This window comes from Prosopis cineraria, unplaced genomic scaffold (genome assembly GCF_029017545.1).
Source record: "Prosopis cineraria cultivar Desert tree isolate PC_DT_omini unplaced genomic scaffold, ASM2901754v1 PC3, whole genome shotgun sequence".
Classification (NCBI taxonomy): domain Eukaryota; kingdom Viridiplantae; phylum Streptophyta; class Magnoliopsida; order Fabales; family Fabaceae; genus Prosopis; species Prosopis cineraria.
The window spans coordinates 46,770,406-46,794,886 of record NW_026555334.1 but is presented as its reverse complement, the minus strand read 5'-3'; the positions used below and the strand labels follow the sequence as shown (position 1 = coordinate 46,794,886).

The 24,481-nt window shown below is 35.0% G+C and overlaps 3 protein-coding genes and 2 long non-coding RNA genes across 9 annotated transcripts; all 5 read left to right on the top strand.

Moving 5' to 3' along the window:
• The first annotated feature begins 1,044 nt into the window (after nucleotides 1–1,044).
• LOC129304923 (amidase 1) lies at nucleotides 1,045–4,695 on the top strand. Its single transcript, XM_054944768.1, has 10 exons — nucleotides 1,045–1,331; nucleotides 1,504–1,656; nucleotides 1,952–2,076; nucleotides 2,159–2,284; nucleotides 2,746–2,928; nucleotides 3,102–3,249; nucleotides 3,369–3,537; nucleotides 3,917–4,051; nucleotides 4,131–4,313; nucleotides 4,391–4,695. The coding sequence occupies exons 1-9, from the start codon at nucleotides 1,222–1,224 to the stop codon at nucleotides 4,272–4,274; spliced, it is 1,293 nt and encodes a 430-aa protein (XP_054800743.1). The 5' UTR covers nucleotides 1,045–1,221; the 3' UTR covers nucleotides 4,275–4,313; nucleotides 4,391–4,695.
• Nucleotides 4,696–7,479: 2,784 nt separating this feature from the next.
• Nucleotides 7,480–10,317, top strand: LOC129307402 (uncharacterized). Its single transcript, XR_008592356.1, has 4 exons — nucleotides 7,480–7,983; nucleotides 8,136–8,663; nucleotides 8,825–9,443; nucleotides 9,809–10,317. It is a non-coding gene; the product is annotated as an uncharacterized LOC129307402 (long non-coding RNA).
• Nucleotides 10,318–10,552: 235 nt separating this feature from the next.
• On the top strand, nucleotides 10,553–11,333 carry LOC129305664 (uncharacterized GPI-anchored protein At3g06035-like). The gene is made up of 2 exons (XM_054945634.1): nucleotides 10,553–10,682; nucleotides 10,820–11,333. The coding sequence occupies exons 1-2, from the start codon at nucleotides 10,553–10,555 to the stop codon at nucleotides 11,314–11,316; spliced, it is 627 nt and encodes a 208-aa protein (XP_054801609.1). The 3' UTR covers nucleotides 11,317–11,333.
• Nucleotides 11,334–12,749: 1,416 nt separating this feature from the next.
• LOC129307369 (uncharacterized) lies at nucleotides 12,750–14,000 on the top strand. The gene is made up of 2 exons (XR_008592350.1): nucleotides 12,750–12,954; nucleotides 13,572–14,000. It is a non-coding gene; the product is annotated as an uncharacterized LOC129307369 (long non-coding RNA).
• A 1,778-nt stretch (nucleotides 14,001–15,778) lies between these two features.
• On the top strand, nucleotides 15,779–22,404 carry LOC129306169 (uncharacterized). 5 transcript variants are annotated; one of them, XR_008592164.1, is made up of 11 exons: nucleotides 15,780–16,739; nucleotides 17,286–17,492; nucleotides 17,585–17,875; nucleotides 18,070–18,699; nucleotides 18,789–18,857; nucleotides 19,379–19,543; nucleotides 19,835–20,051; nucleotides 20,145–20,489; nucleotides 21,139–21,508; nucleotides 21,933–22,001; nucleotides 22,105–22,404. XR_008592164.1 is itself a non-coding variant. In XM_054946588.1 (9 exons), the coding sequence occupies exons 1-9, from the start codon at nucleotides 15,939–15,941 to the stop codon at nucleotides 21,228–21,230; spliced, it is 2,808 nt and encodes a 935-aa protein (XP_054802563.1). In that variant the 5' UTR covers nucleotides 15,779–15,938; the 3' UTR covers nucleotides 21,231–21,877. The 5 variants fall into 5 exon arrangements, 2 of the variants coding, with proteins under 2 accessions (XP_054802563.1, XP_054802562.1); XR_008592162.1 differs by having other exon boundaries at nucleotides 21,912–22,001; XR_008592163.1 differs by lacking the exon at nucleotides 21,933–22,001.
• The last annotated feature ends 2,077 nt before the right edge of the window (nucleotides 22,405–24,481 follow it).

Sequence of the window (24,481 nt, the reverse complement as noted above, 5' to 3'; positions counted from 1 at the left end):
CATGGGTTAGTGGTTCAATTAAGGTTGAACCGGTGGCAAACCGGTCATGATTAAAATAATATAATTTAAATAAAAAGACATTAATTATAAAAACATTCAACCAAATCCAACCATTCAAAAGTCTAATAGTAATAAAATACAACACTTTAAATATTTATCATTATAATTACAACTCTTTAATATCAAAAGTCTAGAGAAGAGATGGAGATAGAGTTGGAGAAGAGACGGAGATTGAGTTGGAAAAGAGACGGAGAGTCAGAGACTAAGCTAGAGAAGAGATGGAGATAACAGAGACAGAGATAGAGCTAGAGAAGAGACGGAGATAGAGCTGGATTCTGGAGTAGAGACGCTGATTAGGTTAGGGCGAGAGAGGAGAGATACAGATGAAAGGTCGAACTAAATACTATTTGAAAATTTGAATTGGACTTAGCGTGCTCTACCTCTAATTTCTCATTTTTTGACTTTAGTTTCACTTTTTTTTTAATCTTATTTTTGAATTCAGCACTTTAAAAAATCAAAAATAAAAAAAATTTTCCAAAAAAAATAACCCAGTTGACCCAGTCAACCCACCGGGTTCACTGGGTTGAACTCAGGTTGATCGGGTTACACCGGTTCATTCTCTCACCGGTTTAGGAGTAAACCCAGACCGGACAAGGGATCGGGTCATCGATTTTCAGGTTGACCTGGCAGATCCGGTCTGGATTTCAATATTATGATCAAAGTCGTTGCTAGCTTAACTCACGATAGGTGTCGGAGTAAAGGAGAGGATGAACATTTTGATCATCTGAAGCTTCAAACTTTTGCCACTGAAGGATCTCATTTCAAAAAACTTTTGCCACTGATAATATTTGTGGTCAGGTCTTTTTCAGTGATTTTTCCAAATTCTTTTTTCTTATTTTTTAAATTATCTACTCAGACTTCTCCAACTTCTCTGGGTGGGAGACAACCGGTACAAGTTTTCATTTTGTAATGTATTTTATTTCATTTTACTTTAATATAATTGTCTTTTTATATTAAAAAAAAAAACAACAGGGAAAGGGGGTGTTTAGTAAGACGTTCCTGGCTCGCCCATCGTAGGATCGATGAGCGAAACTCTGGTCTGGAGTTTCAGTTTGAGAGTTAAGACTTAAGAGGCGGAGAAGGACCTCCGCTTTCTTATCCATTGGTTACCATCATCTCCCTCTGCTGAAGAAGAGCGTAAAATTCAACGCTACAACAGACATGGCAACCGTCTCAGACTACGGAGCTTTCATGGAGAAATTCATTCTTCTACCAAGTTCTTCATCCCATGATCTTCCGTTAAGTTCTCTTACTTTTGCGGTCAAAGAACTGTAAGATCTGTCACCCTATTTTGATTAAATATTCAAATTATTAAACTTCATTTTTGCTGAGTTCAAAGTTGTTTCAAGCACTGTATGATTTAAACCCATGCTCCTCGACGGACGATTTTAAGTGAGTCATTTGTTACATTAGCTCTTTCTTGAAATTTCACTTCTGAAACAGGTTTGATGTGGAGGGTTATGTGACTGGATTTGGGAATCCTGACTGGGCGAGAACTCATTCGGTGGCGACATCCACTGCTCCGGCTATATTAGCTCTCCTAAATGCAGGTGCCACTTGTGTCGGAGAAACTGTCATGGACGAAATGGCTTACAGGTTTCACTTTCCACTCACATATTCCTATTAACTATGCTTTCTATTTGTAAGAACTGTGCTCTAATTTCTAGTGAGCATTTCTTTTCCAGCGATCTATCATGATGGCCGTTAGTTTCTAAAAGCCTGTAATTCTAACAATTTCGAATGTCGAAAGTTATGCAACTAAATTAAGATTTCTGATTATGAAAGTTCTGTGAAGAAACTGGTCATGTGAGTAACTGTATCTTTGCTGATCAGGCCTGTGAGTTTCCAGAACATCTGTTGAATCAGATAGCTGAGTGTTTTTATTTGGCAGTATAAACGGAGAGAATATACACTATGGGACACCTAGGAATCCGTGTGCGGCGGATAGGGTGCCTGGGGGTTCTTCTAGCGGCTCTGCTGTTGCAGTCGGGGCAAAACTTGTAGATTTCTCCCTAGGTAAGTCATAGCTATTCTTCATTGCATAATTTCTGGTATCACTTGGCTCATTATTTGAACCATAACATTCTTTGTACTGTAGGAACCGACACCGGAGGAAGTGTAAGAGTGCCTGCTTCGTATTGTGGGATTTTTGGGTTTCGTCCTTCTCATGGAACTGTTTCAACATCAGGAGTTATTCCCATGGCACAAAGTTTTGACACTGTGGGTAAGGAACCGCAAATTTGGTAGCTTTCTTAAATATTTAGTTATTTACATTATAGTGAACGCAATACGGAAACTGGTAAATTTTGAAGGCTGATGGTAATAGAACAGATGAGTGACTCGGGTGATTAGTTTGGGGAACACGTAACAGAGTTATTTTTTGGTTTCTTCAATATGCATGTTTCTGAATGGTTTTAATTTCCGTCTTTCATTCATGTATTTCTGCAGAATCAAATAGGGGTACTTTTTGCTCTAGAAATCTTGAAAAATAAATTTGATCTTGAACAACAAGAAGTAGTGGGTTTATCTTTCTCTTTAAAATCATTGGTCTGAATTTTTTGTCGGCTCATTTCTTATCCTTAGTTGGATGGTGAGCATGCATTGTCTTATGAAAGTAGCTTCACAAGTTGTTGAGCTCTTTCTTTTCTTGGAGTGTCATTCTTTTCTTTCCAACTTCTCATCCAGGATGGTTTGCTAGGGATCCTGTGATTTTGAGCAGAGTCGGACGTGTGCTTCTGCAATGGCCTGAAGTCGCACCTGTCAGACCCACTCGCATTATTATCGCAGACGATTGTTTTCAGCTGTCAAGCACTCCACACAATCTAGTTATGCAAATTCTCATCAAAGTGGTTGAGAAGTTATATGGAGGTGAACATATAAATTAATTGTTGACGATTTGCTATATAGGTATAAATACACATACATACATTGGAAGGCAGGGTCATTACATCAGCATTTATGTGCCCTGTTGTGGTATCATCTTGAAAATGATGTTAGTCTTGTATCTGAGTGAAGTGTTTTTTCTTGTTTCCCCAATGTAGGTCATGTATTGAAGCATGAAGTCTTGGGCGACTATGTAAAGGTCAGGGTACCAACTCTAAGGCACTTCATGAGTAATAGTCAATCAGATCAAGTTTATAACATTCCATCTCTGGCAGCTCTTTCAAGTGCCATGCGATTACTTCAGAGGTGTAGTGCTTCTGTTAATCCTTGGTCTCATCTATGTGGTGCCTCTCTTGTGTATTGTGGACTGCCTTAAATTGAATTCCGTTTTCTACTTTTCTTGCTTTACACCGTTTCACACATAGGTACGAATTCAAGAATAACCATGGCGAATGGGTTAGCACAGTGAAACCTGACTTGGGTCCAGGAATATCAGAACGTGTATCAGAAGCCCTGAGGACAACGGGGGAAAATATTGATCTCTGTCGGTCAGTAAAAGAGGAACTGCGTGGTGCTCTTTCTGCTCTTCTTGGGGTACTCTTTCTCTGGCATATATATATGTATATATTTATGATATCTGCGTGATGTGAGTGTTGAGAGAATTTGTTCTGTTGAGCAGCTCCTTAAATGGTTGTTAGATGCTTTGTTTCTTTTATTTGTTCATTTTCTGCTTGCTTAGTTGCCAAATTCCGTGTGTAGCTGGTCGTCTGTCAGGCTTGTAAGATTAATGTCTTGTCACAAACTATTAAGAAGTTACCTTGTTTGCATTTATTTTGAACTAGTGGTGTAAAAATAAGCTGAGACGCTTGTAATCATCACATTTGGATTTCTGATGGACGGGCCTTTGGGGAGAATCACAAACATCCACGTTATTTTCATGAAGAATGACTTTTTGTCTCTTCGAAAAATTCAGGATTTCGGTGTGCTTGTATTTCCTACGGTTCCAGGGCCACCGCCAAAACTGAAAACAAATACGCCTGATCTGGAAATTTTTCGCGCAAACGCTTTTGCCCTGTTATCCATTGCTGGAGTATCCGGATTTTGCCAGGTTTGGTATAACTCTAGGATTTTTCTTTTTCCAATTAAACTTGCGTAATTGCTGTGCTTGTATTTTGCTACGGTTGCAGGTTAACATACCTCTGGGGATACATGACGACCTTCCCGTATCGGTTTCTCTAGTGGCTACGCACGGTGCTGATGGGTTCTTGCTCAATCTTGTTGAGTGTCTTTATGACCTCCTTAAGCAAGAGATAACACCATCTTCCCAATGAAAGGCTTGTTTTGATAGGTCGCATATATAACATCTCATGGTGAATATTTGCAGCGTCTGTATTTGGCATTATATCTTGTTATATATACTTATATATGGATTTTATATTTGACATAGGAATCGGCAACTTTATGAAAATCATCCCGATCTATTGTTGCATATTGCAAATAGTTTCCAGGAGAATCCGCCTTCCAGCCAAACATTAGGGGGGAAAAACTATACGTGTGTTTAATGGTGAAATACAACTAACTCCCTTATTTATTAGTATGCATTTATCTTTTTGAATACGGATGTCTAATATTTATTCGATTGTTCCATGCCAATGGGTATTTATATGGATAAGGTGTCTACCCAGCATTTAATATTGGGTTAATATGTAATTTTAATTTTGAACTATAAGACAAGAAGTGATTTAAATTTTATACTTGTAATTGGTATATTTTGGACGTTGAACAATCAAATTTAGGGCGTCCATGCCTCCATCATTAATTTGGTGCTAACATCCATTGATAAAATCATCACCACATGGCTTCTATTAAGGGTTAAATGGCAATTTAAATTTTAAATTATAGGTGCAGAAATAAGTTGAATCTTAAACTCCTTTTTTGTACATTTTAAATTTTAAACAATTAAATTTAATTTAACCTCAGTTACTAAAATGATACAAATATTCATGACTTTAAGTAGGGATCCATATAGGTGGTATTGGATTTTTTTTCCCTCTCTGTGTCTCTACTTTTTTACATTTTCAGGTGGCATCTCCCTCCTCTCTCTTTTTATGAGACCTTTTTGCAAAAAATTTTGCCCACCCTTCTATAGAAATCCCCCCCCAATAACCTTATGGACGAATCCTTAGACAACCATCCCAATCCATACTCTTTTGAATACTTTCAAATGTACAGGTTTAGGGTCTACTAGTGTTGTCGTCGTTGGAGAACAAACTCATGCTCATCTAGTGCGAGCCAAACATCATTGCTTTGATCACGATCAATCGACTTAGTTCTTTAAACTCATTGCTCGATGATGGTTGACTTGTTCGAAGCATTCAAGAGATTGCACGAGGATGATTTGGTGTGAGTAATCATGTTGATTGGTTTGGATTGAGCGTTTTGTTCAAGTGTAGATCTACTTAAGATAGAAGATGTTTTCAAGTATGACGTTAGAAAGTTTGCTATGATGACTGGATTTGAGATTGCATTGGCTTGTGACATTTTGACTGCTTTAGAAGGAACCAAGTTCATAGATACCTATGCAAGGTTCATTTATAATTTATTTTCTTTTAATTCAATAAATTAGAGATTGATTTCTAATATAGGTGATTTGGATTCATATGCATTTGTTTTGATTTTAATTTGATTTGTTATGGAGTCCAATTAATAGTTAAAAATCATATATATACACTTTCAACCAATTTTATGAATTTCATGATTTACCACTCGCTATCAACAAAGAGTAAGGGAAGAAGCAGGACAAAAGCAGAAATGGTGTCAAAAATAATAATAAAAAAAGCATGTACCCTACTATGTTTAAAGCAAACAAATGTTAATTCTAAATCAATGATGGGGTGAGATTGCTCCAAATTTAATTATTGAGAATTCAAACGGTATTAAATATGAGTTTAAGGTTGAAATCATCTCTAGACCTATAATTTAACATTTACATTGTCATTAAATCCTTTTATTAATAGATGTTATGACCAAATTAACAGTGGGAGACGAGAATGTTCCAAGTTTGATTGTTTATAATTCAAAATGTACCAATTACAAGTATAGGGTTCAAATTATTTCTAAACCTATAATACAAGGTTCAAATTGCATATTGACTTCTGAATATTTGTATATTATACTCCTTTTATCCTAAATTATGAGACATTTTTAAATAAAATTTTATGCACCAATGAACCTCATTAAGTATGGTTAATAAACTTATTTTTTTAAAGCAAAAATATGAACTTTTAAAAATACCCTTTATTCAATAACTTAAATACACTTAACTATTAAATAATACAAAAAGGGGGTAATATTGAAATAAATTTATTTAATGAAACATTAATCTTTTTAGAGTGTCTTATATATTAGAATGTTGAATCTACCTTAAAAGTGTCTTATAATTTAAAATAAAGAGAATATATAATAACTAGTAAGTTTTTTAATGACAAATAAAATTATAATTATATACAAGTACAAATTTGATTTACTGCCTATTTATTTGTTAGTTTTTTTTAATTTATTGTTAAAGATAACTATTTGCACAAGTTTTGGAAACTTAAAACATGTTATAATTTTTATCTTTTGGTAAATAAGCATTAGGAAGTCAAATTGTACATTTTTGTTAAAAATATCAAGTTTGAAATTTTGTAGGTGTAATTAGATTTTAGTTTAATTGTCTAGGTTGAGGACACGAAATCCTCGGATTAGGATCCTCTTATCATTATTTTTCTTCTTTTTTTCTCCTTATTTCATCTTTATCCTTGGATTAAAAATTAAATGGTTGAGATTTAATTAAATTCATTTATTTATTTTAATTATAGTTCAATTTTAATAGTTTATATTTATTTATTTGTTTTAATTCTAATAATTATATAAAATATCTATATATATATATATAAGTATAACCGCAAGCCACCTTATAAGCTCGACACATATGCATTTTTAAGAATGATGCAATTCTAAATTATTTTCTATAAATAATTTTTTCTAATAATAACAATAATACCTTTAAAACTGTTAGAAACTACTTTTTCTTATCTCGAAATTTTTTTCTCTTACCATCTCATCCATTTTCATATTGGATGTATTAAGCCTCAGATTCTTGTATTTCTTCATTGACACTGCTTGGACCAGTGCTATCACGAATCATTGTTGACAAAGTAATTTCTGAACGGGAGTCAAGCGAGTTTCCATGTTTCTTGACCAGAATTGGCTGCAAAGGTGTTGAAATTTGCTTTGCGGCTTCATCTTGAATTTTTGTTTTCCAAATTTTCGAGGATGACATCATGAACTTGTATATATCTTCAATAAATTACGTGCTTCTCTTTACCGTCTTCTGCATGAAACTGTAAGGAGTACTTCCTTTTCGACTCAATACTGAGTATAGCCATCTCTCTGGATGGATTTTGTCAAGAGCAAACAGATTTTAACTTGGGTGTAATGTACAAATCAGTGATGAATTACATGCACCTATCGCTAATTCTAGCTCCACCATTTCACAGGGGACCAGAAGCCTACTGTAGTACTGTAGCAAACTATACAGCATTAAACGCTGCTAGATAGGAGTGCCATTCTTTCTCCAGGCAAGAATTGGATAGAAGATCAAGGAGTTGCTCAAAGAGATCAGAATTGTCGGTAAAGGCCACTATCTCCAGAACCTTAAGACCCTTAATTTTTACCATGTTGTAAATGCTTGGGAGCAGTTTATAAGATCAAGGAGTGAGTTAGACATATCAGAATCGCCAACAAAAACCTCATAACCGAGTACCTTGAGACCAAATCTTATACTTTTTAATGTTACCAAGTGACTTGTTACTGCTTTGGAGACAGTTTACATCTTGCCATGAATTCAAGCACTCTTGAATGTATAGATGCTACTTGGCAAACATCTCCATTATTGCAGTTTTATCCACCGAGTGAAGAAGCTAGTACAATACCAATCCGGACTTCTGCAACAGGGATCTTAATCTTTATTCCCATTGATCTTTGTTGCACACACAGGTACTCTCTCTCTCTCTCTCTCTCTCTCACCCACACACAAACATAGATAGTTATTCTCTTGCGTTTCTATGCAGACAAAAATGTTTAATTTCTTGAACTTCATTCACAGATGAGCTGGGTTACAAACTCATTTTCCTTGCTGAACAAAACAGGTTTTTATGTAGACCAGAGACCGATCAATCTTTCAGAGGCTGTCAGCCTGTCACTTATCCTTCAGCCATTTTCAATAGTTCCACCTGCAGAAAAAGTCCTGTGTGTTAGAAAACCCAGATAAAGTACAGCCACAGTGAAACTGTGAAGGACTAGAAGTGTATTACCAATGGGGTGAAGGACTTGGCCGGTAATGTAAGACGAGCAGTGATTGCAATTTACAATAGGTGGGGGCAACCTCGATAGGTTGGCCAGCTCTCTTCATTGGCACCTCAGCACCAAATTGAGCTACTTCCTCCTCCGTGAAGGAAGCAGGTATCAAGGGAGTCCAAATGGGTCCTGGGGCAACCCCGTTCGCTGACTCTTATTCCCTTGCTCACCAATTGAAGCGACAGACCCCCCGTAAATGCCACGAGCGCACCCTTTATGGCTGTGTAGTCCAGTAATTTAGCATGGCCTCTGTTATGCATTCGCTGATGTGGTGTTGATGATGCTGCTTCCTCCCTTCACGTGCTTCAGGGCATGCCTATGTGAGTGAAACTAATTGGTTTATATATTCTCTTCAGAAATTCTAAATCAAATCAGATCATTTATTTATTGTTTCTTTATTCTCACCTGGTCATGAAGAAATGGGAGAAGATATTAGTTCTGAACACTCTCTCAAGCCTTTTCTTGTCAATCTCCTCCACAGATCCAGCCTCGTACTGCTCAGCTGCATTATTGATCAGAATGTCAATGCGGCCAAACGCTTTGACGACCTCGTCCACTACTTTCTTGCAGTTTCCATCAAAGCCCAAGTCAGCCGTATGGCCATGGGCTCCTTGGCATCCGCAGTTTTTGCCTTCTTGATCATTTCAACCGTGTCCTTCGCATCCTTGTCTTCATGTCCCTTCACATATGTGAAGGCCAGAGTGGCACCTTCCAAGGCAAACAAATTGCATACGGCTCGCCCAACCCCCGAGTCGCCTCCAGTAATTAGGGAACGGATTTGGGTGCTCATCACAGTGATGTGGTGAGATCGGAATGGTTCAGATATCAAACATTATTATATATTCTATTTATTAAAATAAAAATATATAAAAATTATAAAATAATTTTAATAAATTTTTTATTTTTAACGTTAAAAATAAAAAAATTAAAATTATTTTTAATTTTTATTAATTAAAAATATATAATAATCTTTTAAATCTAAATCATTTATATCAAAATTTAGATGGTATAGATGTGTGGTGCCCATCACTGTGAGGAGCACCCAAACCAGACTCGGTAATCAGTGCCACCTTCCCCTAAAGCACACGAACAACGAGCAAGTTAGTATCATCTCCTAGAAATTGAGAAAAAGATCAAAATTATGAATACACAAGAACTCTTCATGTATACTACCTCCATTTCTATTTGTAAAAAAAAAAATATTTCTTTTTACTCATTTTTTTATACAAGCAAATTACCAATTTCAATAAGTATTTGTTATATATTTTTTAAATCACTCTTTTGTAATTTACATTAATGAAAAATAATTAATGCTTGATTAACATAGAATATTTTAATTTTAATTTTTTATTTTTAGATATAATTATTATAATTAACTAATCTTTTTAATTATATATATAATTTTTTTTCTGAGAGTATACTTGAAGTTTATTTGACGGCTTGTAATCAGGGCTGATGAATTCAGGTGTCGGGTTCATGGCATGCTCTTTCCCGGGAAGTTCTTCTTGTTTCTGTTGGGGGGGGGGTGGGTTGTTGATCGCCGGAAGGTTTTGTAAACAGACAGACAGGGATTCTCCGGAGTTCTGGGAGCGTGATTTAAAGGATGGGCTTCGGCTAGTTGTAGATCTGGAACAAGCGATGAGGCAATCTCGGGTGGCTGCACGTGTGATTGTGATGGCACCGTGACGAGTTTATATGGAGAATTTGATTATGCCACGCGCCGACCAATGGCCGAAGGAGTTCTTTACGTGTCGTGTTAATCGCATGCATTGGACACGTCTGGAGACCATGAGTTGGTTTGAACTGTGTAGCAGAAATGCATTTGCCTTTGTTCAAAAGAAAAAGGAAAAAAAAAAAAGGAAGAGCAGTGATTCAATTCATTTTGCAAGACCCAGAAAATTCAGATTATTTTGAATTGGTTTGAATCAGTTGCTCCAAATTTGATACAGTAGATTTAATGAGTTGAATTGTTGGACTTTATGTGACATGTTTTTCATCTTATATATTAATCATGGATGGATACGAACAAAAAATGAAATGTTGTTTTGTCATTATAGGTTAAATTAGACAAGGTATGTGTCCTGATTTTTATCAAAATCAATTAAAAATTCATTTAAAAAATTGGAATGATGGTCCGAATGGTTTGCATGGTAGCCACGTGGAAGGCAAGGCAATTGATACCTGTCACTACATAGGCACCAATTTCCCCATGCGTATTCCAAGATCCAATCCCATTGTGGAAACGCAGCGTGATCCGGGACTCAAACCCACCATGGTCTCCTTCCTTCTTGCCCCTCTTCTTGCCTTCCTCTTGCTTTTCACTCCGGCGCACTGTAAAGGTACTCAGTTCTCACCCGCTCCCTCGCATCCACACGGCATCGCATGAATTTCTTATACATATATTTATCCAATCCAAGCTAGCATTCCTGAAACGTCTCAACTATAGTATACTACTTATATATTTGGGCGCATGCAGATGAGAAGGAGAGTGTATTGAAGGGCATCAACAGCTACAGGCAGAGTCAGAACCTGGCGGTGCTGGCGGAAGCGGACAGGGCGTCATGCCTGGCGAACGAAATAGCAGATGAGCTGGAGGACGTCCCCTGTGAAAACGTGGAGCTGTACTATCCAACTGCTTCGGGGATCCAGAAGTTCCCAAACTTTGAGAAGCACGTTGATAAATGTGGCCTTGACATCAACAGTACCAGGGAGGGGGTGATTCTGCCTGCCTGTGTCGCCAAGCTCGAACCCACCATCCTTCTCTCTAACTACACTCACAATGATCGCTACGCCTCTTATCTCAACAACTCACTATACACCGGCGTCGGACTTGGTTCCGAGGGTGACTGGATGGTTCTCGTTCTCACCACCAACACCCCCACTGGATCTTTCTCCGCCGCTCCTCCTCCTAATTTCGTGATGCCCTTCTTCATCCCTGCTTTGCTCTTGCTTCTTCTCATGCCCATGCGTTAGCTATTTTGTTGCCTTGTATGCTCATTTCCCTTGACTTTAGTTTATTATTCCCACCTTCTCTGTGTTCCTTGTAAATGTGGTTCTGCACTGTGGAATGGATTTGCAAGCCTTTTTATGCTACTCTATATCAAGGGATTTGGATTTGGTGACATGCACACGTCCCCGCTCGCAAGTATAGAACTCCAAATGAAAGTAAATCACAAGTCCAGATTTGTATCTGATTCTTATCTAGCAAGGGACATTCACAACCGGAGGCAAAATCTGAACCTTATTACGCACTGGCAACCCTCGTCCGTAAAGAGAAGAGAGGGGGGATCATGCCTCGGCCACCCAATTTTATATCTCACTTTAATTAATTCATTAATTAAAACAAGATCTATATATAAACTTGGTGCATCATCTTTAATGGCCTCAAAATTACTCCCATGATTAAATGCAACTGGTCTACATTTAATGACAATTTCTGGTCCAAATACACAGTTTCAGATAGATAAAAGGAAATTCAGAGCTACAGGATAATAGAAATAGGAAATATAAGAGGGCAGCCATATTACTGATGGTCTGTTTGGATTTGGGTTAAATTGATTAACATGGTTGATTTTAATTATAATTGATTAGTTATAATATGATTATGTTTGGATTTTTTTTTTCTGAAAGTTACTTTGATGAAATGTTTAGATAATTTAGTGAAAATCAATTTTAGATCTGTAAATTACCATACAATTATTTCTTTTTAAAATATAAATATCAATAAAGTTATATATAATATCAGTAAATTGCTAAACTCTATTTAACAGATTAAATATATTTTTTTAACCCATGTGCCTGATTATTAATTATAGAAATTTAAATTATATCATATTGTAATATTAATATTAATAATAATTTAATGCATGTAAAAATAATAATAAAAGTGTATATAATGGTAAAATTGAGAATATAGTTAACACAAAAGATGAGGTTGTGAGTTATATTCTTCATGTGAGTAAGGGTAGGTGCGCGTGAGTATAAAAGATGTATACAAATGTTGATGTATGTGGGGCGTGTTTGTATTTAATACATCTCAAATACACACGAAGATGTATACATATGTATATAGTTAATACATCCTCGTATAAAAGACACCTGGATCAATAAGTAACGCCCAATAATAAATAAATGAAGCTTTGGTTTGTTTATACTAGAGAAGGTGCAAGGTAATTAGTGAGAGCATATATTTAATGAAAATATAAATTTTATTTTGGATTAGAAGGCAAAAATGCCTCAAAATTTTTTTTCTTTTACAAAGATGATTGATATTTTAATTTTTTTAAAGCAATATTATTCTGTAACTTAAAAAAAAAAAAAGAAGTGTAATATTGCGCCTTCAGTTAGACTAATGTTTTACGGTTAAATTTTACTTTTACCAGCCAAAAAGTTGCACGTGTCTTCCATTATCCCTCTCAACTGTTCATCTTCTTCTACTTGAACCCCGATCCTCTTACACCATCTCAATCCAATCCGTCTTCTTTGCACTCTGCAATCATCCCATTCTTGCAGCTGAACGATGCAGCAGAAACAACGGCAACATCGCTTCTCAAGCACACACGGCTCATGAATTCGACGAACAAGATCATAAAGTAGAAGCAGAAGAAGAAGGTAGAGCTCGAAACCCAACCTTTGATTCCATTATTCTCTATCACTCTCTGTATTGTGTAATTTTTCCTTTTACGCTTCTTCTCATAATCACAAAATCACAAGGAAAGCACTAGATAATAATCTTGCCTGAAATAATCTTTTAGGAAAGTGGGTTATTAGATTTTTGGAAATTTGAGTAAGATTTTGAAGAATCTGTCCTCTCTGCATCGTTTGAATCCAAAAGTGAATCTATTTGCTTCTCTCTTGGTTCCATCCTTTCCGCTGGGTCTGCAACTCTAGAGAGTGCATCCTTCTTCGACTCCCTTGTTCTCTGCAACTCGGCTTCCAAATCTTCCTTTTGCCTCCCTAGGGTTGTGTTTGGTTGGAGGGTTTGAGGGTCATTTGGTTGAAAAATTTTGGAGGGCAGGGGAGCCAAAATTTCCCCTCCCCTTCCCTCATTTGGATCATCTTCAAATTGGGGGTTTTTTGGGGAGCCAAATATCCTAACCAATTTGCCTTCATTTATTCTTTTATATTCCATAAATGCCTACCAGTCTGAAAAAATTTCTGCACTCATCTCGTCATTTATCTGTCAAACTTTTTCCAATGAGTTCCTTCCATCACCGTTGATGTTGCAGCTCAATCCATCTTCTTCACAGTTGATCTGTGCAAATCAATGGCAACACCCCTCCCATGCGCCCGTGTGTAGATGAAGGAGGTCACGGTCTGTTGCAGGTCAATCTGTACGAGAAAGATGAAGTTGACGTTGCTCCTGCAGACTTCAACTCTGAGCTTTAGGTCTGCACTTAACTGGTTTGGAGCTAGAAGTCGATGGAGGCTTGAAGGAATTTGTTGGGCAAAGGCTTGAAGTGCAGTAATTCTCGCGTGCGTGTGGTTCCCTTGATGAGAACTTAAAATCATGTTTTTGCCTTTCGAAAAATTACTGTTAAACAACTTTTATGGGGCTGGTATAAAAAATTAAAACTTTTAATGGAAGTTTATATTATTTATATAAGAATAACTCTTTTGGAAGTTTTTTTAAATTACTGATCTAATTATTCAAACAACTCAGTTTCAAATTATTGTCCATTATAGATTTTTTTGTGGTTTAGATTAACTTGCATGAGATAGAAGGGAAAAAAAAAAAAGATAATATGAATAAGTATAATAGTAAAAAGTAAAAACCTCCTGTCCAATGAAACCAAAGAAGAAATAAGATAACGTAAAAATATTATCTTCTCTCTCTCCCAAGCCAAATACACCTTAAATTTTCAATTTTTCTTTCAAACCTCTCAACTTGTGACAGCGTCTCCATAGCCAGCCTTTGCATCTCACTCTTCTCTTTCTGAGCCATTCCTACTTCAACCCGTGCTTTGTCAGCCACTTCAACGGAGCTTGTAACTTATTTTTCAGCATTTCTACGCCTTTCTTGGACCTCTACAAATCTTGCAAACTCATATTGGTACTTCTGCTCCAGATGAATCTTCTCCACGAGCACGGTATTGGCCCTCACGTGCTCCCTGTAGCCAGGAGAAGCATACGACAAGAAGTTCGATTGAGGAACAGAGCGATCTTCCAACAAATGTTATTAGTCAAAGTAAAATTTAACAATCAAATGTTAGTCTAAATTAATAGCAGTGTAATATTGCACTTTTTTTAAAAAAATTTCAAAATAATACTATTTTTAAAAAAGTTCAGGATGTTAGGTGTGACATGGAAAGATTTCAAAGGATCTTTACCCTCTAAGCCTTTTATTTTCACACAAAAAATAAAGCCAACGAGTGTGGCATTGCCAAGGGATAATAATGTTCAAGTATATTTGGCAGGTACGTGTTTTTGACAAATAATAAATACACATAATAGTATAATTGAAACTCAGAAGCAGCTCAAATACTTGATTATAAAAAAATGAGAGTGTACATTTGTGTTTTTAACTAAATTCATGGCTTTGGTCAAATAATTGATTCTCAAATTTAATATCTAAGAAGGCACTGAATTGACTGCTGGCAACAGCAACAAACAAAAAAGGTGAGTAAATAAAGGTTACTGATTTGACCGAAGAGGCTATTATTCTCTTCTATTTTCTCCCTACTTCGATCATTGATGGCTCTTCTATTTACTCATTACGGCGGTTGACTTTTTTTGATCATATCATAATTATATGTAGATAAACATATATGATATACATTTAAAATAAATAAACACATTAATCGTCCATGTCTAATGTCTTTGCATAGGATAAAATATAGTCTGTTTAAAATTATAAAATATTTTTAATTAAATTTTATTTCACTAAAATAGTTACTTATCTTTAAATTAATTATATCTTTCTATAATCATCTCAAAATTAATAGAATGTTTCACTATAAAATAAATAAGAAGTGATTTATTTAATATAAATATTTAAAAAAATAATAATTATACTTTAAAAAATTAAAAATATTTTATATTATTTAATAGAGAGAGTGATATATATATACAAATAAATTTTTATTATGCTAAAATAGTTTTTTGACACCTAGAGTTTCAACCATAGTAGCTGCCCACACAGTCACACTCCACGCAGATGATCTTTTTCAACTGGCTAATTCATCTTAGATCCGGTGGCTTATATACTTTTTTTTTTTTTTAAACATCATTGAAACGGTTCCTTTATTTTTCATAAAATATTCTAGCCAAGCAATTTGTTTTTTTTAAATAGTATTAATAACGTTTTTAACATTATTTAAGATTTTAAATTGAAACTGAAATTAATTAATCATCAATTGATATATTAAAGCTAAATCCGTAACCATATATTTTTTTTTAAGAAAATGTGAGTGAACATCATTTCTGGGGGGCGTGGCCTGTTAGTGTAGAGCAGTTAAGTATCATAGCTGGCCGGGCGCACCCAGAAGATGTCTCTAGCCCTCCAAACGGTATTAGCAAGAGAGCCAAGGCATAGCCTACATACAGGGAGATAGACACCGACAGGAAGGGAAAGAAGGGTGTCAAGTCTCTCTGCTATGGCTGATAATCAAGCGGACGACGACGACGACGAAAGTTTCGGTGACTTCAAGTTTGTTTCTTTTCCAAATCAGCCTTTTCAGAACAATGGGAAAGGCCTCCCCGCCGATGATGACGAGTGGGGCGATTTCATGAACCATTCCAATCAGATCAATGGCGGATCGGTCCACACATCCAATGGACTCTTCTCTTCTAACTTTCCCTCTAGCCCCTACAACACTTGTAATTTTTTTGACCCGGTTCAGGTTTCCCAAGATCTTACACAGAAAAACAGCTCACCGGCAAAAGAGATCAATCGGGTTGAGTTGGCGCCGACCCCGGCAGAGCCAGAAAAGCCCCGGTGGAATAAGCCCCAGGGTGCCCTGCCGCTGTCAATCTTTGGCGAGGAGGAGGTGGAGGAGGAACCCACCGCAGGCAATCTTCCTTTTGGAGATGATGCCAAAGTACTCTCTAAAAAAAACAGTGATTGCGTGAAGAAAGAATCCGATTCGAATGGCGCCATTAGAATGATTGATTTAATTGCGAATTTGTATAATCAACGCCCTGAGATGAATTTTGACAACGGATCGATTTCAGTATTAAGTGTGTCTGATTTGAATTTGCCCGGAGCAAGCTCTAAAGTCGTCAGCTCGGTAACGACTGTGGCTGCTTCCAATGCAGACGCGAATGGATTAAACTCCATTCTAAACAATTTGAATTCTGATTCAGTGGATGGATTCGAGGACACTGGTGATGACGACGGTGGATGGGAATTCAAGTGGGCAGAATCTGAAATCCGAACTGTGAGCAATGATACTAAGGTAATGAAGGAAAATTGACATGATTGCATGGATGACCAAGGTTTTAAATCGTTGATGCTACCTATACTTAAGTAAGTGATGGACTTTAGATGATGTCGATCACCAGCATGCCTATTTTTTTGTTTCCTTATGAATTTCCAAAATGTTGGTTGTCAATCGAGCGCTAGAAAATCTTTGCTTTATAATTATATGGATATGGATTTATACAATTCTTATCCTTAGCATCCCATAGCAGGAGCGAGGGCCTTTCGATTATTCAGTATCAAAATGAAAAGAACGTTACAAAGGACATGCGAATGGGTATTTTCTTCTATTTTACATGCTTCATTTTGTGCTGCTGTAATTTGAGTCTGGATGTCATTTGGCATCTCTCATCATGTTATGTGATTTTATATACATTAATTAACTGATTTCAATGCTCTTAATTGGGGGATTGATTTCATCACATGAATATATTTGCTCTTTAATGTGTCTGTTAATATACACAGCCTTATGTTGATTTTAAAGGATGTAATTTAGTTAACATGTTTGCATTCTGCTGTTAAGGTAGAACAGACAAAGCATGAAACAACTAGTTCAGATGAATATGCATTCACCTTCAGCAATGGTGTGCTTGGAGTTGATGACATGTTGGACTCATCCAGCAGGATTTCCCACAAAGCTGATGAATGGAACCTGGGATTTGAGTTCAATCCAAGTTCTGTCATGCAAAATCATATTCAAGTATCAGAATCAGGTTCAAATCATAATTTGGTAAGTCACCTAAACATAGTTTCCTCATTTTGTTTGACAGTGGTTTTATTTTAAAGGAACATTCATTTGCACAATCTGAATTTGGTATTTAGGAAGCTCCAAAGTTGGCTGCCACAGATCCAGTTGGTGAGGAAGCATCCTGTAATCCTGATGATCGATATGTTGCACCAGAATCTCATCAGTTTGATGACTTGAATTTTGGCTCTAATTTCTATCCTAGTTCTCTGGGTGAAGTCCATCAGACATCAGTGTCAGATTCTAAAAGAAAGCAGGATGATGACAACAGAAATTTCAATGCTTTCCCTGCAAATTCTGATGTTCATTTTGATGTAAATTTGTTTCAATCTAAGGATGCAGTTTCGGAAGTTGGAACAGACCAGAAGGTACTGAATCAGTTTGGTATCTTATTTTGTATATCATGTTCTGTTATCAAGGTTTAAAAAGGATGTTAAATGTTAAATTTTTAATTTTGACCTTAGAGATTCACGAAAGAATTCTTGTTTTATTTAGTCATTAATTTAGTCTTTATTATTCTTGTGGTGATAATAGTATTGTTACTATTCTTTTCAATCTCCAGAAGAGCCAAGTAAACTCAGAGAACTGTAGGGAAGCCTTGTCCCTCTCAATATTTGGTGACGAGACACCAGATACTGATGAGCATTCTGTGTTTCAAGGTTTTTCTTCTGATGCACCAGCATCCTCTATAAGGAATAACTTTAATAGCGCTGGTTCCAACTTATCTATCAGTGATTTGATATGGAATTTATATGGTCAAGCTGAACAAAAAACTTCTCATGTCACACCAGAAGTAAGTGAAAATGGTCAGGTAGAGCCGGACTCCAATTTGGTTACTGGTGACGATGATTTTAATGATGACTCCTGGGAATTTAAGGATGCTTCACATGGAACTAGAAGTCTTGAATCTGTGGAGAACACTCATTCTAATCACAAACCACAAGTCAGTGAAAACGGGCTACAACCTTTACCTACAGTTTGGAAACCTGATTTGATTAATGAGGATGAATCATGGGAATTTAAGGCTGCCCTCTGTTTAGCAGACAGCAAATATCAGGGATCTGTTATAGATCACAAGGATTTTCCTCTGCAGTCGTCAACAAAAGTAGAGCCACCTGATTATGTAGATTTCTATTGCAAATTGACTGATGAATTGTGCAATGCTGTCCTGTTCCATCTCCAGAATCTCAAGGTTGGTAACTATTTGCTGGCTTGCATCCTTTTATAGAAAATGTTAATGTGTAATGATTCTAAAATTTATTTTTTACGTGAAATACTTAGAATTGTGAAAGCGTTGCTACACTTAATGGTGAAGAAGCAAAAGCAAAGGCACTTCAGGAAGAAATGCAGGTTAGTTTATGTACATGGGCAATATTATCGTTGTGTTCAGTCATGCATGTTTGTTATGATGTGTGACAGTATGTTATGTTCAAATTCTTCTTATGAGCACAGCATCTTTTTCCCCTAGGGGTGCAAGGGGACAGCCTGATACACCCCGGTAATCTGATTAATTTTGTATGATTTGATATGTGAAAAATAATAATAAATTGCTAGGGGATGAGATACTTCCTTGATAGTGAAGTACACCTTTTGTAGACAGTGGTCACAGTTCAGGGGTGTGCTTCACTTTTCTGTCTAATATTATTTTGAAATCTTCTACATAATCATGTAAACGCTGATGTGATTTCTAAATGGAATCCCAATTTTGATAAACTCATAGGTGGCCTTCGGAATATCTTTGAGAAATGTAATATGCTTTCTTTACGTTTCTATTTTTTACTGTATTTTTATATCTCCCTGCTTGTTAATGGTTATTATCTCTGTTGTACTTAAATAAAAATTCACTCCTGTTTCCTCGTCTCTTGTTTCAGGAATTATTTGACATGCTACATCAGTACAATGTCCTACTAAATGAACATATTTCAGAGGATCAATCTACAAGAAATGTGTGTCTTGACAAGCTTATTGAAGTTTTGAAGGAACCTAGGTTTCAACCTCTTGAGTCAGATTACAGGCTAACATCAAGGTTGTCAATGGTATGTGAAGTTCCTAACATATTGAGTATTTTATGTTTAGAAATCCATGCCTTTGCGCGTGCAAATGGTATTGTGAACCGTCAATGGAGTTTGATAAACTTATAGCAGTTTACTTGTTGTATAACTGCCTCAGGCTCTGCCAGAGGAAGTAATTTTTGTTGGTTCCCTTTGAGATTAATTTGATGAATATGGACTGCAATTACTCATTGGTATTTTTAATATATTGATAATCTTTTGTACAGGTTGATTTAGCTTTAATAATACCTGTCACTGTATAATTATTTTGAATAGGCAGAGACAAATATACGATCTGCTATTGAACTCCTAAAAGATGCGCTATCAACGTTAAAAGTTCTCCAGTTGAGGTCAAGAGAAGAACAATCTAGTTATCTTACTATGTGGTCCAAAATAGCCTTGGTTTGTTCTGAGGAGCTCAAACATGGTGCCTTCATTTGGAACAAGTCAGCAGAGAGGAATGTCCACGACCAAATATTAGCTAACCCAAAAGGTAAGCTACTGATTATTGTGTATAAGGTTTGAAGAATTTTATATTTAGCCCCAGATAAACCCTACCTGTTTGTGGGATGGTTGGTTGACACAGGCTATCAGTATATTCATGCACTTGGAGAAATTTGTAGAGTGGCAGAAATTGTTGGACTCTCAGCCAAACTTCACAAGCCATGGATGTTGTTGGGTTCTGCAGATCCTGCTAGATTGTTTGCTCTTTTGAATGAGTCTTATACCATATGGTCCGATTCAGGACTTGAAGATGCCCTTCTTCGTGTATCCAATCAAAGTAATGTAGAGCAAGAAAGCATTTCAAGGCAATTGCTTGAATCCATCAAGTATATTCATGAGCTTGACGAGCAAGAACTTCAGAGCTGCATTATCAGTGGAGAAGAAACTACTTGCCAGTTGTCAGCCTTACCTGCTGGTTTTATACCAGGTATGTGAACAAAAGTTTTGGCTATCTTCAAAGTGCAAGCAACGAAACTTGGCTGAAAATATTTACATGAGAGATAGATAGAGTGTCAAGTGTGTCTCACATGAATGGTAGATCTCACAGCATGTGAGTCCCATACATTGTCTAGTCTAATTGGTTGCAAAGTCTCAAGATGTCCAATTGCCCATTATTAGCGATTAGGAAATCAATCTTTGACTTGTGAAAGTGTATCACCATAAACGTTTTATCCTGTTTTTTAAAATTTCGGATCTTCCTTTGGTCCTTTTCCTTTTGGCTATTTTTTACATGCATACCCTCTCCAGCGGAATCTTTTCATGCTAGTCAAAAAGATACGATTGCAGTTGAACCTTTACAGATATTCTCGGGTGATACTGTAATTTAGAGCATGCCTGCCTGTCGGGTCAATCTTTCATACTATTGAAATACACCCTGGGGGGGGGGGGCACGCAAAGGAACCGGAACCAAGAAGACGTGTGTGTCACGGGATCAAAGTTGTTAAGGGTCTTTCTGCATTCTATGATCCTACTGAGTCTCTTTTGTTCATTTAAAAAATGAAAAAGAAAGAATATGGATAATTAATCATTCTGGGAAACCTTTGTATGATTTTCTTTTTCATCGTGATGTTTTTCAGGATTGAAAATGGTAACCTGGAACGGGAAGCAGTATTTCCTCACGCTTGCAAACTTGTGGATAAATCTAGTGAATTCAGATTTTCCTTGTTGAGTCAGCGACGCCTGGCAACGTTTGTATGCTGCCTATAGCAAGGGGACTCTTCCATCAGACTGTTCAAGTGCTGTTGAAGCTTTCTTGTGAAAAGAGTAGTGTAAGCGAGATTTCGGCAGCAACCAGCTTTTTTCCCTGGTCGAAGCCTTCCGGAGCTCTCTCAGATGTGTTGCTGGTCTGGAATGATTGATTGTATGGGGTGAAATGTTGCGAGTCAATTTTTGAAGTCCTCAGGATCACATTTGCATGACTGCTTGTGCGATCAGGCAAAGCTTCCGGTAAGGGCTGGTAAAACATAAAAAGCTACCGGTTAAGATATTCTTTGTCGAATAGGCTAGCATTCTTTATGTGGAATCTGGATGGCAGTCATTGGTTATTAGAAGTGCTGTACTACTTGGAGTTTGTAATTTAAGATAAAGATATATACGGATAATAATGAAATTCCATATATGCTAAATAGAATATAATTCGGGAGGGAATGATTTTGCTTGATTATCAGATGATGTCTACCTTGTAAGTTGTAACGCAAATGGGAATTCTCAATCATGGTTGTGATGTGGCTAGAGGAAGTTGACGGCATGTTTAAAATTCTTTGATTTAAATGCAGAATTATGATGGAATCAATGTACAATTAACTTCTATACTGAGCTGTCATTATGTGATTTATTTTTTACTATATAGACCCATCCTTTACTCTGATAGGCGCTCCCATTCCCATGCTTAGAGAACCCAACAAATTGCACAAGTCACGTTGATGAAGGATTAATTAAGGTCGTCTATTTTTTTTCTATTATTATTATCGCACTTAATTTGTTTCCTTTTTGGATCCAGTGGACTGTGAGTACTATGTGTGCGTGTTGTATTTTCATTGTAGATATTCGCGAACGCTGAACGAAGACAGGCCAACAAGATCACATAGCGTCGTAGATGGCAAGACGAAGACTATGGGAGATGCATAGTGGGAATTTTTCATGTCTCCCTTCAGTTTATTGAATCTGTTCGGAGAGGAGCAACCCAAGACTATGATCTTGGCATCAGAGCTAAAATGAGTTCTAAAATATCGCCGTTTTACAATAATTTGTTTCCTTTTCTTGTATTCAGTCTTTAGAGGAAGTGCCTCTTTGGATAATGTTTTTAATCAATTTTAGAGGTCAAAATTATGGTTTTGTATAAATATATCCAATCATCCCTATTATATGTTAACATTAACTATGTACTTAAAACCACATTTTCCTAAAAATATACAAACATCTATTATACATGCCAAAATTAATTTTGAACCCAAAAACATGTTTTTTTTTAAAAAAATAGCCAAATATATCTATATGTGTTAAAATCAATTATAACCCCAAAATATGATTGGTAAAATAATTTATATGATTTTCAAATAAATTTTAGAAAAATATAATTGAAAATATAAATTAAAAAGTAGTTAATAATAGCTTATGAAATAACTATAGTTTTGAATTCATAATTAATTTTAATATGTATTAGAGTATTTGAATATTTTTAAGAAAATTATAGTTTTGTGTTCATAGTTAATGTGGGTGCATGTAATAGATATTTAGATATTTATTTGAAAAATAAGATTTTAGATTTAGAATTGATTTTAAAATATCATAGGAATGTTTGGGTATATTTTTACAAAATCATAATTTTACTTAATTTTTAGTTCTGCTTTTTAATTCTACTAATTAATTATATTAATTATTTTTTATAATCAATTATATTCCATTGAAATTCAAACGCACCCGAAATTGTTTGTAGATTCTCAATCAATTCCATAACTGGTTGGTTCACTAAAATTCGAAAAGAGGCTTTAAAAACTTTTGATTGAATTTTTTTTACCAAACTTAAATTATTACAATTTTTCCGATTAAATCCGACAAGAATGGTTTTTTTGGATATTTGATCACACTCTCTGTTACACTTGATTTCAATTGACTTAAATTTAATAATGAAACTAAGTCATAACTATAGCATAATTAATTTGAGATAAATGTGCACTGTTCTATTACTTCTCTAACTTCACATAAAATTTTGGTTTAATCCCTTTGTTTTTTATAAAGTATATTTTTAGTCCTCAAATCCTTTTTTCTTTGGCCAATTAGTCATTAAATCCTAACACTGGTAGGGTTAACTAATCATTTTTTTAATAGTTGTTATTTAAAAAAATCAAACTTTTTTTGGACAAATTAAAACAAATCAAACTTAATTATCAACATTTTAAGCATGTTTTGTCAAAGCTTAAAAGTTTAATGTTAGCTTAAAACTAAATAGTATTAGAATTAGAAGACTAAAAATTCACTTTGTAAAAATAAGAGAGTAAAATAAAATCTTGAGTGAAGTTTAAAAAATAAAAAATTCAATTTTGTCTTCATTTAATTGATATATTTTTCAAATTAATTCAAATTTAAATCATAAAATTGTTAGAAATAATTAATCACGCATCCCTTAATATTTTTATTACAATTGTTTTTTTACATGGAATCCCTTAATCTTGTGAGGAACTCACTAACTAAAATTTAGTTAAAGTATGTTTTTAATCATTTAACTTTATATAAGAAATTTATTAATTTTATAAAATATATTTTCAGTCATTTAATACTAATATTGCTATTTTTATTATAAAAAAATTTACATTGAACTTTTATATGCCGACAAAATATTCTTAAATAGTTACGTATTAAATTTAATATTTTTAAAATAATAATAATTGACATAAAAAATAATTATTTAAAATTAATGATATTTAGGTTAAATGATTAAAAAGATATTTTATAAAATTAAAAGATTAAATTAAAATTTTATATAAAATTAGAAGATAAAAAATATATTTTATCCTTAAAATTCTTATCATAATCATAACATTTTACTAATAATCACTCCTTCAATCAAAAAATATAAGAGATTTTTAATTGAATCGCACCCCTCAATAAAATGCATGTTTGGATAATATTTTTAATTATTTTTAAAGGTCAAAAATATAATTTTATAAAAATATATCCAAACACTCTTATTACATGTTAAAATCCATTATGTACCTAAAATTATGTTTTTCTTAAAATATTCAAATACCCATTATACATGTTAAAATTAATTTTGAACCCAAAACATATTTTTCTTTAAAATATCCAAACACTTTTATATATATCAAAATCAATTATAAACCCAAAAAAATGATTTGTAAACTAATTTATATAATTTTTGGATAAATTTTTATAAAAGTATAGTTGAAAATATGAATTGAA

Coding starts and splice junctions, on each gene's coding strand:
- LOC129306169 (XM_054946587.1), top strand. CDS start 15,939: ATGGCTGATAATCAAGCGGACGACGACGACGACGAAAGTTTCGGTGAC. Junction 16,740..17,285: donor CTGTGAGCAATGATACTAAG/GTAATGAAGGAA, acceptor TCTGCTGTTAAG/GTAGAACAGACAAAGCATGA. Junction 19,544..19,834: donor TAACATCAAGGTTGTCAATG/GTATGTGAAGTT, acceptor TATTTTGAATAG/GCAGAGACAAATATACGATC.
- LOC129305664 (XM_054945634.1), top strand. CDS start 10,553: ATGCGTATTCCAAGATCCAATCCCATTGTGGAAACGCAGCGTGATCCG. Junction 10,683..10,819: donor CACTCCGGCGCACTGTAAAG/GTACTCAGTTCT, acceptor GGGCGCATGCAG/ATGAGAAGGAGAGTGTATTG.
- LOC129304923 (XM_054944768.1), top strand. CDS start 1,222: ATGGCAACCGTCTCAGACTACGGAGCTTTCATGGAGAAATTCATTCTT. Junction 1,332..1,503: donor ACTTTTGCGGTCAAAGAACT/GTAAGATCTGTC, acceptor CTTCTGAAACAG/GTTTGATGTGGAGGGTTATG. Junction 1,657..1,951: donor ATGGACGAAATGGCTTACAG/GTTTCACTTTCC, acceptor TTTATTTGGCAG/TATAAACGGAGAGAATATAC.